The 13,012-nt window shown below is 46.1% G+C and overlaps 1 protein-coding gene across 1 annotated transcript in view; it reads right to left on the bottom strand.

Moving 5' to 3' along the window:
• GPC3 (glypican 3) overlaps positions 1-11,465 on the bottom strand; it is a 691,493-nt gene extending 680,028 nt beyond the window's left edge. Inside the window, exon 1 of the mRNA XM_020969857.2 lies at positions 11,203-11,465. Within this exon, the coding sequence (XP_020825516.1) occupies positions 11,203-11,368 (166 nt within the window). The 5' untranslated portion in view covers positions 11,369-11,465. The remainder of the gene's footprint in view (positions 1-11,202) is intronic.
• Positions 11,466-13,012: the final 1,547 nt, after the last annotated feature.

The raw sequence follows: 13,012 nt of genomic DNA, 5'->3' as shown, positions 1-13,012 counted from the left end.
CTTGACTATGCATAAAGGGCATACCAAAAGCTATAGAAACACATTAAGACTTTTCAGATTTTACTTTTTCCAATGGGGGTATCTGAGAAAGAACATAGATTCTTAATCATTGAAAAAATATATTAAATTGAAATTAATTGTTTGTATCACTAATACAATTCTATAGATTCCAATGCACTCACCTGCACCCAACGTAAGTGATTACGGTACCTTCTGATATCTATGATCATCTCCTCTTACAAGGCTCTAGATTATAATACCTACAAACATGTTCAGTTAATCAAAGGGTCTTTGTTTTAAACAGCAAAATGTTGGCAAAATGTATTTTAAGAAATCTGACAGTCAAAACCCTCTGAAAGTTTCTGCAAAAATGTAGAGGCTGTAACATTAATTAGTAAGGTACCCCTCCTCCTTACTTGACATCAGAGTAGCTCAGAGAATTTTAATTACTTCAATGAAAGATGTAGGAAGTCCCCCAAATACACAGCCATGTCCCCAAAAAGTCAACAAAAAAAAACACCTCCAGGATAGTCTTCTCATTATTCCGGAGCTTCACGTGCAAGGTAGGAAGTGCCAGGAGTAGCTGATGCTGGGAAGTGTAATTATCCAAGATGGACCAAATTCACAGTAAAAGCTGACAGTCACTACTTTAATTAGGATCATATTTCTGTACTTAGGAAAATGATGGAATTTGATAAATGAGTAGGAACTTTATGGTATAGGTGACAATTAACTCTACAACTAATCTGGGGGCCAATCCATCTGAAAGTGTGTTCACTCAAGCTCTTGAAAAGCTCTGCACACTAGCTTGTGCCCATGAAAATTAAGCTAGTTCTCTAGAGTATTAAAAGTATGCAGGTACAGGGATATATTACACACACACACACACACACACACACACACACACACACACAGAGCCAAGAACTATATTATGATAGAACTGCATCTCATTTCCTTCTGCCCCTCGAAATGGGGGGCTGGGGGAAGAGGGAGGAGAAAAAAAGCAGGGTGGGGGAGACAAGGAAGTAACAAGGTCTGAAGCCTTAGAAAAATGAATCCCTTCCATGAAAGCTTCCCCCACCCTTTTCAAATTCTCTACTGCAATCCAATTCAGGCCAGCAATTACCCTGGGAATCAATTGTCTTCCACATAATAATAATAAACAGCTGACATTTGCATAGGGCTTTTATGGTTTACAAAGCACTTTGCTTTCATGATCTCATTAGCTCCTCAGACAGTCCTGTGAGGCAAATAGCTAAGTATTTTTTTAATTATCCCCATTTTATTGATGGGGGAAACTGAGGTGCAGCAAAGGGATTTACCCAAGAGGATAGCTTTCAAGTAGCAGAAGCATGATTCAAACCCAGGTCTTCTTACTCCCAATCTAACATGCTTCCACACCACTGCATAGGATATGTGTAGGTCCAGCTAGAAGCTGATGGTTAACACCTGAAGATGTCAAGAAACTAGACAGCTCATCCTAACCCCAGCCATTCAGGTCATTACGCCCAGAGGTCAGCTTAGTGGCAGCCTTCATGCACCTAAGGAGAAAGGAGAGCTAAGTTTTATTCCACAGTGAGATCTGTAACTAAAACAGGAATTTGATCTCTAACTGTGGAATACTGACACCAGTTTCAGGGACCCAAGAACAAACATTTGGGTTGTGAGGTGTCCTGTGAGCAGGAAAGAACTGTACTGTGTACCCCAGAAGAGGATCTGTGGTAGAAAGGCACTTTATGAAGAGGCACACTTCTATAAGATTGACCCAAAAAATTAAGGTAGAAATTAAAGGATATTGTCCCACTGTAGGTACATGCCTAAACCATTTAAGTCATTACATGTCTGACTGGGCCAGGCCAGGCATGTGGTAGAGGATCCCACAGTGAGAAGTCTGGGCTTCTTCACTACAGCTCCAACTCACAGAAGAAAGGCCATGTGCTACACTCTTCCCCCAGCCATTAAACAGGAAGGTGGCAGCAGCTGAGGGGAGTAGGGACTCGCTAACGCTAAGGGAGGGGAACAAAGGTTGGGGAATCTGAGGAACTCACTAGAGCACACGGCTAGGATTCCATCCATTAACTAGCAGGCCTCAGTCAGATATGCCTTAGGAACAACGTGGCTACCACCTCATACCATAGGATGAAGGAACTGGGGGAACATAATAACTGTCTTTAAGTATTTGAAGGGCACTCAGAAAGAAGAGGGATTAGATTTTTCTGCTTGGCCCCAGAGTGTAAGATTAGGAGTGATGGGTTTGAAAGTTGCAAAAACATGTATGTAGGCCCAATGTAAGGGAAAAGCTACTAACCACTTGAGTCATAAAGAGTGGAGTGCACTGCCTCCTCTGGCTCAAGGGCTTCTTTGAAAGGCTGTATGACCACTCATCCAGTAATTAAGTCGTCAAGGGGATCCTTGTTCATATAGGGGTTGGACTAGGTAGCCTCTGAGGTCCCTTCTGGCTTGGAGATGCTGTGATCTTTTCCTATCAAATAATTTATTGATATAAGTTTATTAAGTACACTTCAAAGAGCTCAGTGGATTTACAAATCTACGCACATGAACAAGAGGACTTCCACTCCCGAAAACAAGTCATTAATTTTCTGGAACACACTAGCACTGCATTTTGGCTTTATCGTGTACAAATTCCCAAATGACGCAGAGGCTGAAGTGAAAGTGTCCCCCTGGTCATGGATCTATAGATTTTTTTTTCTTTTAAAAGTCACAAACACAACTATTCCTATTCATTAACAAACAGGATATTGGTCTTTAATTGACCTAATTTTAAACTGAGTTCTAAACTTATTCACCTTGCATATTCAACAAGACAGTCAATGAAGCTAGTACTTTCCTACATTTAACAGTTTTCTCAGGGGAACATTTTAAAATACACAATAATAGGTTTGCCATAATGATTTTTCCTACAATGTGCTTTGCACATCAGACACGCCTTGTGCATTTCAGGTGGAGACTTTGGCTGTGTCTCTAGAGTCAAAGGAGAGCAAACGTGATACAGCTTCCTCTTTGGCTAAATGAACTAAGGAGCCCATGGCTAATGCTCATTGGAATTCAGAGGCTCTGGAGAACAGTGATGCTGGAGGTTTGATGTAGTCAGCTCTCTCATTCAGGAAGATCTTGAATCCTAGGTTATATAAGGTACCAGATCCCTGGTGGAGAATTTTACTAAGATGTCAGCATCACCATCACCACCCCCACCCCTATCCACTGACGCTCACGAGAGAGAGAGAGAGAGAGAGAGAGAGAGAGAGAGAGAGAGAGAGAGAGAGAGTGCGTGCACGTGTGCACGCACACACACACACACACACACACACACACACACACACGTGCATGTGCACGCACCTGAAGCTCCCTCCCTCTCCAAGTGTGATCTTTTTAATAACCCTATGCCCTTGATAGTATTTGGACTTCTGATATCAACTTAGTATATAGTTTCCTCAGAAGGCCACAGGCAAACTGGAGAGCATCCAAAGAAAGGTGACTAGGATAGGGAAGGACCCTGAGATAAAACCATATGATGATTGATTGGTTGAAGGAACTGGGGATCTCCACCCAACAGAACAGATGACTGTGAAGGAAGGGGGTCGACATGATAGTTGTCTCCAAATATTTGAAGGGTTGCCACATGGAAGACGAAATAGCCTTGTTCTACTTAGCTCTATATGCAGAACCAAGAGCAGTGGGTGGGAGATGTAGAGAGACAAGTATCTCAGGCATAAGTGGCAATGCCTTGCAAAGGGCTGAGCCTGATTCACCTGGATTCTGCCCATGGTACAAACAAATCTCCAAATCTTGGACAGGTCAGCATCACCTTTGTAATGTTCACCTTTAGTCAGAAAGCTTCAGGTGCAAAGAACAGAGGGTTTTACTCAGTCACTGGGTTTAAAGAGGTGTTATACAACTGAAGTACTAAGAATTGTTGGCCTTTAAATGGTGACAATTCAGTCATGATGATGTTGCTAATCTCTACTTGTTCTTGTGACATTCAACAAAGATGAGCCAGTCAATGCTGCCAGGGGCCAGAACCTGATACTTTAATCATGAATGTCCTCCATGCCTTAAAAGTGTGTTCGACTACAGGAATTCAAACTTATTTTTTTAAAATGTATCATGTGAATACCCAGAGTGGAGGCAATTATGGTCACAATGACCTATAATGTGATGCTGAACATCACACCAAGTCAATGTCTGCCCTCCTAAAGTTTACATTCTAAATCATAGAAACCACTGACAATACAGAACAGAGGGACACTGGAGATCCAAGTTAAAAGGAGTCATTTAAAAACGTTCAAATTCGGTTAAGTCGGTACTTTCTGTTGAACAGTTCGATCATAATCCTCAGCGAAATTCTTCCAAAATGCTGCATCATGCACAAGCAATTTTCTTAGAAATGAGTAATAACATAGCTCTTTACAACCTGCACCTTCATGTGTGTCAAAACCAAAAAGGTGGCATGGTCATTTATAGATGCCATTTAAGCAGAAGGAAAACAATTGTGTATGTATGTATCTATGTGCACGTATACACCCCAAAGTACTCTATGTGGACTAATGTATATGTTGTATAACAGAGTACATTTTGTAAACACAGACTTTTTCATGGCATTCAAGACAAACTCTCTTCTCCCCGGCTGGTAATAAATCAGCTTCTTCCTAGGCTACCGCCCAGACAGCAAACATTGCAACTCTCAAGATGGAAGTAGCAGAATGCTCTAAAATATTGCATCAAAACATTGGATACAACCTACCAGCCCATGAGGAAAAACATTGCAAAATTGACACCATCTGTGTAATCTCACACACACCAAAACTAATCTCCCTTATGCCTGGGTTTCCTAATTCTGGGAAATGAAATTTGCTCAAAGAATTAGGAGAGTTTTTTCCCAGGCATAAGTCCCATCAAAATCACTTCACATCTCCCACTTCAACTCCTTTGCCCTCTAACTTTTGGCCTGGCTCAACAATATTTCGGACATTCCATCTGTTTCCCTGCAAGTCTTTTCCAGTCAGTGTTTCCCTAAACTTCCCGCAGCTCAGTTTCCCTAGGAAAGGTCCCCTCACAATCCTTAATGGCAGGTGTCCCATGAAGTCAGCAGCTACTTCTCCAAACAGACTGTTTCCTTTGAAGCACATCACAAATCTTAACACATTGTGCACCTCCTTTAAGGAACCATGTTGAGCTTATCGTGTATTAAAAATGCAACTACGTTTCCAAGTTAAAAACATATCACGCCATCACCCCAGTTTTGTTTCTTCTTCTGTCACCATGCCTATCAACACACACACACACACACACACTTCACTCTTCCTTTAAATTCCCTGTTCCAACCAGGAGTGGTGCTACTCCAAACCACAGCTGTCAGCCCATATTTAATTAGAGTGCTGATTCCACCACTTTCCAAGGACCTTGAGGGACATAACTGCTTTCAAGTGTTTGAAGGGCCCTTCAGGTACAATGGGGATTAGTCTTGTTCTAATTTGCCCCAGAGGGCAACACTAGGAGAGAAAGGAGTGGAAACTGCAGAGGCAGACTAATCCCTCCTTGTAAAAGGACGTACTAGTTAATGATTAGGGCTATCCCAAAATGGAATGGGCTGCTTTAGAAGTAATGATTTCACCATTACCAGCTGTAATCAAAGGCTGAATCATCACTAGATAGGGCTGCATGGAGAAGATTCCGGAGCTGCTAGTACTTCGATTAGCTGGCATCTAAGGTACTTTCCAACTCCAAGACCATGAATTTTCTAAGGCAAAGAGACTGCCCCTATGCCAACCTTGTCAGAGTTCACAACATTGGTGCTTTGCTTGAGTTTGATGACCCCTATTTGTCTGTACCACACAGCCCCTTCCCAAAGCAAATGAGACTCAATCTTATTTATAGTATGTTAAGAATTCTGGAACAACCCTTAGGAATGACATTTAGCAACCTACTTTCCCTTGTCTAAAACTGCATCCATTCGCAAGTGTCTCTGGGTGTAGGCCAAGGCAAACCCAATTAAGCTTAGACTTCTGAGCTCAATGGCTTTTTTTTCTGAATTTTTCTAAAATAAAAAAGAACAACATAGTTGTAGTGAAGAGTTATTGTGTGGATTTTCTGCCAGATACTACTAGTATGCCTGGTTTCCATTTGCAGTGCTTTTTCTGAGCTACAAATTCCTAAAAACCAGGCTATGAAAAGATCTACATGTCTTAAGGACTTGCTATTTAGAGTCATAACCTTGTGCCTCAGAACACTCTAAAAGAAATGGGAATAGAAGATCAGAGGGATTTAGATCAGCTTTGTGGGAGTTTAGTGTAGTTCTTCAGCCCCTGTGATTTTTTTTTTTTTGATGCTGGCTGATTTCAAATACCATTTCCTCTCATCAGTATTAGTATAAGAGATGCACCTTCTCCATCGACTCTAACCCAATTCTGCCAATGGCCAAAGTTAGAAGCCAATGTGGAGCATTCCCCATAACTGAGACAAGAAACTCACTCTTTCCAGTGCTCCTCTTTATCCCAGCTGAATCTCATTTTTTTTTCTGGGACAGAGAAAGCTTTAGCACAGTTAATACAGTGGAGCAAGCAAACTGAACATGGCTTAAAATATGGAATAAAATAAGTCAGGCGATCATCATGATGGTTCACAACTATCAAATAATTTGCAGCTCTCTTTCAATTTCCAACAGCTGAATGACAGTAGCAAATTACACATTTATTCACGTTGAAATTACACACTTGCCACGTATTTAGTCTGCCATTACCATTTCTACTTTGAAATACTGATTAACTCTCTCAATACATGGCCATACCTTATGCTTTTCTCTGTATTTTCTATATGGATCCTAAGGCCTGACAGGTCTTACCATGTCATTCCTGTGCTTGAAAATATTCAGTGGTTTCCCATTCTCTAAGAAAAAATACAAATGCTTGAGCTTGAAATTAAGCCTTCCCAATCTAGTGTCTACTACCTTGCCAGCCTTCTCTTACTAGATTCTGAGGTGGGGAGAAGGGGCAAAATACAACAGGGATCCATGTATGGTACACAATTTGAGTTCCAGGAACTCACTCCATCTCCCATCATCTGGAATGCTCTCCTCCCTCTTCATCTCTACCTCTCCCAGCCTCCTGGTGGTCTTCCTTTAAGGCCACCTCCTTCATGGAGCCTTCTTTTGTATACATCTATACATACATATAATCACACACATACACTGTTGGCTTAGCCTCCCTCCTAGAATTATCTTATAAGTATGTACATTGAATCCCACTCCCCAGTAGAATGTAAGCTCCCTGAGGCCCAGTTTCTGTATACCCCAGAACCTAACCACATTGCTTTGCACATTCTGTTTGCTTGTCTATTTTGTTTTGGCTTAAATTTATATTTTATCAGTAAAGAGGGCTCCCCAGTTATGCCATGCAGATGGGCAACTGCTCTGGAATTTCTAGGGTTTTGAGAAGTAACATGACCAAGCCAGCATCACACAGGCAGTGTGTGGCAAGCCTTGAACCAGGTCTACCTGACCTGGGCCAGCCCTTTATTCATGCCACTCTGATCCCACTTTTTACTGTTTAGTCATTTTTCAGCTGTATCCAACTCTTCATGACCCTTTTTGGAGTTTTCTTGGCAAAGATATTGGAGTGGTTTGCCATTTCTTTCTCCAGCTCATTTTACAGATGAGGAAATTGAGGCAAACAGGGTGAAGTGACTTGCCCAGAGTCACACAGCTAGGAAGTATCTGAGGAAAGATTTGAACTCAGGAAGTGGAGCCTTCCTGACTCCAGGCCAGGCATTCTGTGCACTTTGCCACCTAGCTGCCCCTTTGTACACAGTAAGCACTTAACTGAATTGCATTGAATACAATCTGCCTCCAATAATTGTCAGATGGCATATACAGGTTATTCCTGGCAACTCTCTCACACAGAGGTTTATTTAAAAGTATTTTCTTATTCTGAACTTAAACATCAAATTAAATGACTATTTCCATATGCATAGTTCTCTCGAAGTACCTACAGTCAAGCCTCAGAAAAGGTGAATTTTGCAGGTGAATGAAACCCTACGAGGAAATCTCCATCACAATTCATTACTTCCCAGGAGGCTGGACCACCCTTAAGGGCAAAGAATTCCAGGACAGAAACGGACCCAGAACTCATCTAATCCAACTCCCTCATTTTACAGAGAAGAAAACTGAGGTCTCAAGGGCTAAGTGACCTGCCCGAGGCCACACTTAGTAAGCGGAGCCAGGGTTTGAGCCCATGCCTCCAGAGTCCAGTGCTTTTTCCACTAAATTATGACTTCTGAGGCCCCTTACAGTACCAACAAATTACTTATAGGGTTATAGAACTGGAAGGGACCTAAGAGCTTATCTAGTCCCTTATCATTGGACTGGGAAAAATCATTAAAACTCAGAGAGATATGGCTTCTTGAGGAAGTCACCTAGCCTTTAAGAGCTGGGACTTGAACCCAGATCACAGGGCAAATCACACCCCAACATTTTAAAATTTTAAATGAAGCTGTCAAAAGGGGCAAGGAAGCCTTAATCGGGGGAGGGGGTTGCCAAGGAAATAGACTGTATCCTTACCAGTATTTCAGATCTTTTTTTGTTTTTTAAACATCATCTAGAAGTCATCTCCTTTTGCCCCTACTCCCCAGGCAAGATAAAACATTGATCCTGCAACTGGTCTCCCCACTTGGTCAGAAGACCTCACAAGAAACACATTCATAGGATTAACAATGTCGAGAGGAAAAAGATTTTTCACTACTGTTCAAGTTACATTCATACAATAAAACATCAATGTCTGCGCGGAAAAGAACAGAAAATATATATTCTGCTGTTGTCAGCTCGTCATAACCTATACATATACATATGGCTTTTTCATCTTTAACATGTGAACACTCCTAAATAAGGGGTGAATTTTCCTCTTAAAACTCAATACTGCTTTGTGATATGCAATACATCCATGCAGCTTTCATTTCAGTCCCCCAAAAGGGGAGCCAGGTGGCCTTTGAAACTGCAGCATGCTCGTCCATTGCCTCAGGAAAAAGGCGTTGAGTGCAGTACCTTGCCACTGAAAGTGAAAACCTGCCTAACAGCAACAGTGAAAGGTTCGGGCAGCACCTACAGGGCATTAATCCGCATTCTCCAGAATTGAGAAGATGTCGGAAGGGAGGGGCTGGGATATATAGAGGTTAAGTGACTTGCCCAGGGTGTCACTGCTGGTAATGGTCACCTGGCTAGTACAAAGGCAAGATTTGAATTCAAATCTTCCTGACTCCAAGCCTTCTTTCCATTATGTCACATTCACGACTTGACTGACTAAAGACAACCACCTTCAGTCTCATTCCAGACTGATCAGAGGGGTTTATGATGTTCCCAGTAGAGTTTAGTTTTAGCTCATAGCTGTAACTGGCCCTGGAACCTTCATTGGAATTACATGCCATTGTGGGTACCATGCATAGAGGATTTGGAGTTCTAGATCAGGGTTTGAATCCCAGATCTGCCATATACCACCTGCGTGACCTTGGGTATTTAACCCCTCTGGGCCTGTTTCCTTATGCATAAAATAAGGGTATTGCAGTCCAAGATCCTTCCAGCTCTGAGAGTCTAGGATCCCATACAGATGAAACAGAAAACTGAAAAGGGCATTTATGATAGATTAACCTGTTCCAAACTCTTATTTACATTGTCAGTCTAGCAATTTGTCATAATTGGGATTCCAAGGCATGGTTTTTAATACAGATAGTTAAACACCCAGCACCGTTAACATTCATCTGTTGAAAGCAGACTTCCACAACCCAAGGAAAGGTGTATACTAGAGGTACGTGAGATTTTGGCAGTGTGGAAAGCTGACATGTAGGACTTCCCTCCATCGAGTGAAGAAGAATAAGGTGTAACAGGTAAACCCAAGAGGGATGCTTAATGCACACAGAGCTTAAATGGTTTGGGTTAGCCTGGAGTGATGTGTCAGAGGAGGGATCTGAACCCACTTCCTCTTTCTGGCTCCAAGCCCCTCTCTCTCTCCATCAGCTGTATCACCATGACTGCCAGCATCTTACAAAGATCCTGTGCATTACCTCCATTACGAGACTAAAAAGATATGTATTCAGAACACTTGCCTCCACCCTTACTCAGTGCACGTCAAGAGGGGTAGAGGGTAGGTGTTGGAAGGAGTAGATTTTAAAGAGCATCCTGTGACAGTAAGGAAACATGGCTAGTGGAGAGAGGGGGCCAGTCTTGATATTGGGGTTTAAGTTCCGCCTTTGACCATTGTAGCTCGTGATAATAGGCAAGTCATTTAAACCTCTCGGTGAGGCACACCCCCACCCAACCAGGCAACTCTCTAAGACTAGTCGGAGAGAATGACAGAGCCGTGGAAGGGGAAATCAGAGGTTTCTACCACACCCCACTCCACCCCAAAAAGCCTCTGCTCTTGCCAAGGGCAAACGTAGTATAGCTAAACTTGTCGATGTAGCCAGCAAAAGGGCCCTTTTGAAAAGGAAACGGGCAAAACTGTTCTAGCGGCAGGAGATGAGCACAGCAAATTGCTCATTTCAGTTCTTAACGTCTCTACTTTTGACTCTGAAAAATCTGTCCGAGTCGGGGCAACGTGTCATCCTGAAAAGGGAAACTGGATTTTGAGGTCCTTCAGCATCCTTGCCTGCCGGGGCCACCTACTCCCCAGAAAATGGAGTGACAGGGTCGCCAAGAAGGCGTGCTAGCTAGCCATCACTCGCCCCATCCATTAGCCCTTCATCTTATCTACCTAGAATTATAGCACCTGGAAACAGTCTGTGTGTCTGTCTCTCAAATTCCTGTGTCACCAACTTTGGCGTGGTTGACCAGGGAAATATTGCCGACCTTGCCTCCCCAGAGCCCAAGTCCCACGCCTTCCCCTCCCAACCTCTAGCTGAAAAGCAGCGTGAGCCCAAGGCATAGACAATGTAGATGCCCGCGGCGACCCCAAGGCAGGGGTGGGGGCGGGGTGTCAAAAGTATTTGATCCCCCCTCCTTCTTCTCCCTCTGACCACCACCGCGACTGAGGCACCCCTTGGCTGGAGACCCTCCTCCGTTCCCCAAGCCCCCCTCCCTTGAGAATTTTCAGGGTGGGGTCATAAGGAGATGCTGAGTGAGGTCACAGGGATCCACGAGCAACTTGTAACGCTCGACCCCTAGGGGAGAACGGACGATGGAGGCAGGCTCCCAGTCCTCACCTGCCAAGGGGGCGTCGGGCACCCACTTGAGCCCCGGCTGCAGCCTCTGGAAGAAGGGACGGACTTGGTGACAGGTGGCCTCGGGGGCTGCCGGCTGGGGCTGGATGCCCACGCTCAGCAGCGTGAGCAGAGCCAGCAGGCACGCGGAGCGCCGGATCCTGGCCATCGCGCTGCCCCGGGGGCGTGGGAAGGTAGCTAGCAGGCTGGACGGGGAGAACCGAGCAGAGCGGGGTCCCAGGACAGCCGGCTGATCCCGGGCGGACCGGAGCGGAGCCGGAGGTTCGGGAGGACCCGACGACGACGACGCCCACCGGCTCCAAAAGTTTTTCCCCCTCGAGCCACGGGGGCGCGGCCAGCGAGGCAGGTAGGCTGGGAGGCAGCGGAGCTCGGCGAGGACGCAAGGACGTCCCCACGGACTGTCGGGGCTCGGCGCTCGGGGAGCGGCCGGGCGGAGCAGCGGCGGCGGCTGGAGCCGGCGGCAGCCCGAGCTCGCTCGCTCGCTCCCCCCGTCCTCCCCGGCTCTTCACGGGCGCTCTGACAGAACTACTGCAGAGGGGCTGCGGGCTCGGGAGCGCTGATTGGCTTCCCGGCAGCCGTCCCCTCTGACTGGCTCTCCGAGAAGTTCCCTAGCCTCCCTCCGCCTTCGCGCCGCTCATTGGCCCGCGGCCGCGAGGACTTTTCCCTCAAGGATTGTTTCTTTGGAAGCGGCCCTTGCTGGCTGCCTCTCTCCGGGCGGGGGGCTTCGGCGGCGGCGCCGGAGCCCCTCCCCTCCTCGAGCTCGGCTTTGCCTGCTCAACCCCGCTCCTCTGCAGGCGGGTCAGCGTCTCTTCCAAGCGGCCCGAGTCTCTTCTTCCCCACCCCCCCGCAATAGCTGCGGCGGCGACCGCGCCTCGGAAGCGAGGGGGTAGCAGAAACCATTCCCCCCTTCCCCAGTAGGGAGAGACCCCTAGTCCCCGGCTTGACGGGAGCCGCCTTACCCGCTCCCACCTTGCCCCGCCCCGCCGTCAGGGCGGACTCGTGAGCCTCGTGCCCTGCGGGGCTCACGGGATTCTTCCTCAGTAGCACCCCTCGAAGTGGCTCCGAAAGGAGAACCCCGGGGGCCTTTTTATTGCGGCTATTAGCCTCAAGGTGGAGGCGCAGGTGGCAGGCCCGACGGCCGCCTGGCACCTTGCTTCTGTGGTCGCTGAGGGTCCGAGCGGGGAGAGGTGGGGAAGGAAAGCACACCCTACTCCCCTCCTCAAGAATGGAGCGCTCAGCAACCTGCGAAGCCAGGAGGCCCGGCGGCCTGGTGGGCGATCGTGAACTTCAGACGTGTAGGGAGAGGCTTTGCAAAGTGCCACTGGGCCACTACATCTGGCTTGGCTCGGCAGAGCTGCGGGGGAGGGGGGGAGCCCTGGGACGGACCCCAGCCAAGTAAAAGTCAAAATGTAAAGTTGCTTCCAAATCATCTGCCTTCCTACCTTCTGTGCCAAAGTCAGAGAACCTTAGTATTTCAGACAGGGAAAAGAAACCTCTGGGGATGCAAGGTGACCCTAGGGAGCGACCACACATTTAGCCACTTATCTATCCCAACCTCTAAGTGCATAATAGTTGTCTGGAAGAAAACCATTTGGTCAAACTAACTCTGAGCAGTTTTAAAGAGATGGTTGGAAGCACCTGAAACTACGGGGGGGGGGAATGGAGCTAAGGGGGGGACAGCTGGAGTTGGGCACCAAAGTGAAAAGGAGAGGAAAGGGGGTCGAACACCAGAGGGGGAAGGGAAGGAGGCTGGATGCCAAAGAAGGGAGGGAAGGTCCCTGGGCACAACTGA

Source organism: Phascolarctos cinereus, unplaced genomic scaffold (assembly GCF_003287225.1).
Source record: "Phascolarctos cinereus isolate Bilbo 61053 unplaced genomic scaffold, phaCin_HiC Scaffold_8;HRSCAF=390, whole genome shotgun sequence".
Classification (NCBI taxonomy): domain Eukaryota; kingdom Metazoa; phylum Chordata; class Mammalia; order Diprotodontia; family Phascolarctidae; genus Phascolarctos; species Phascolarctos cinereus.
Note: the sequence above shows the minus strand (reverse complement) of the source record. Positions and strands in the feature narration are given on the sequence as shown.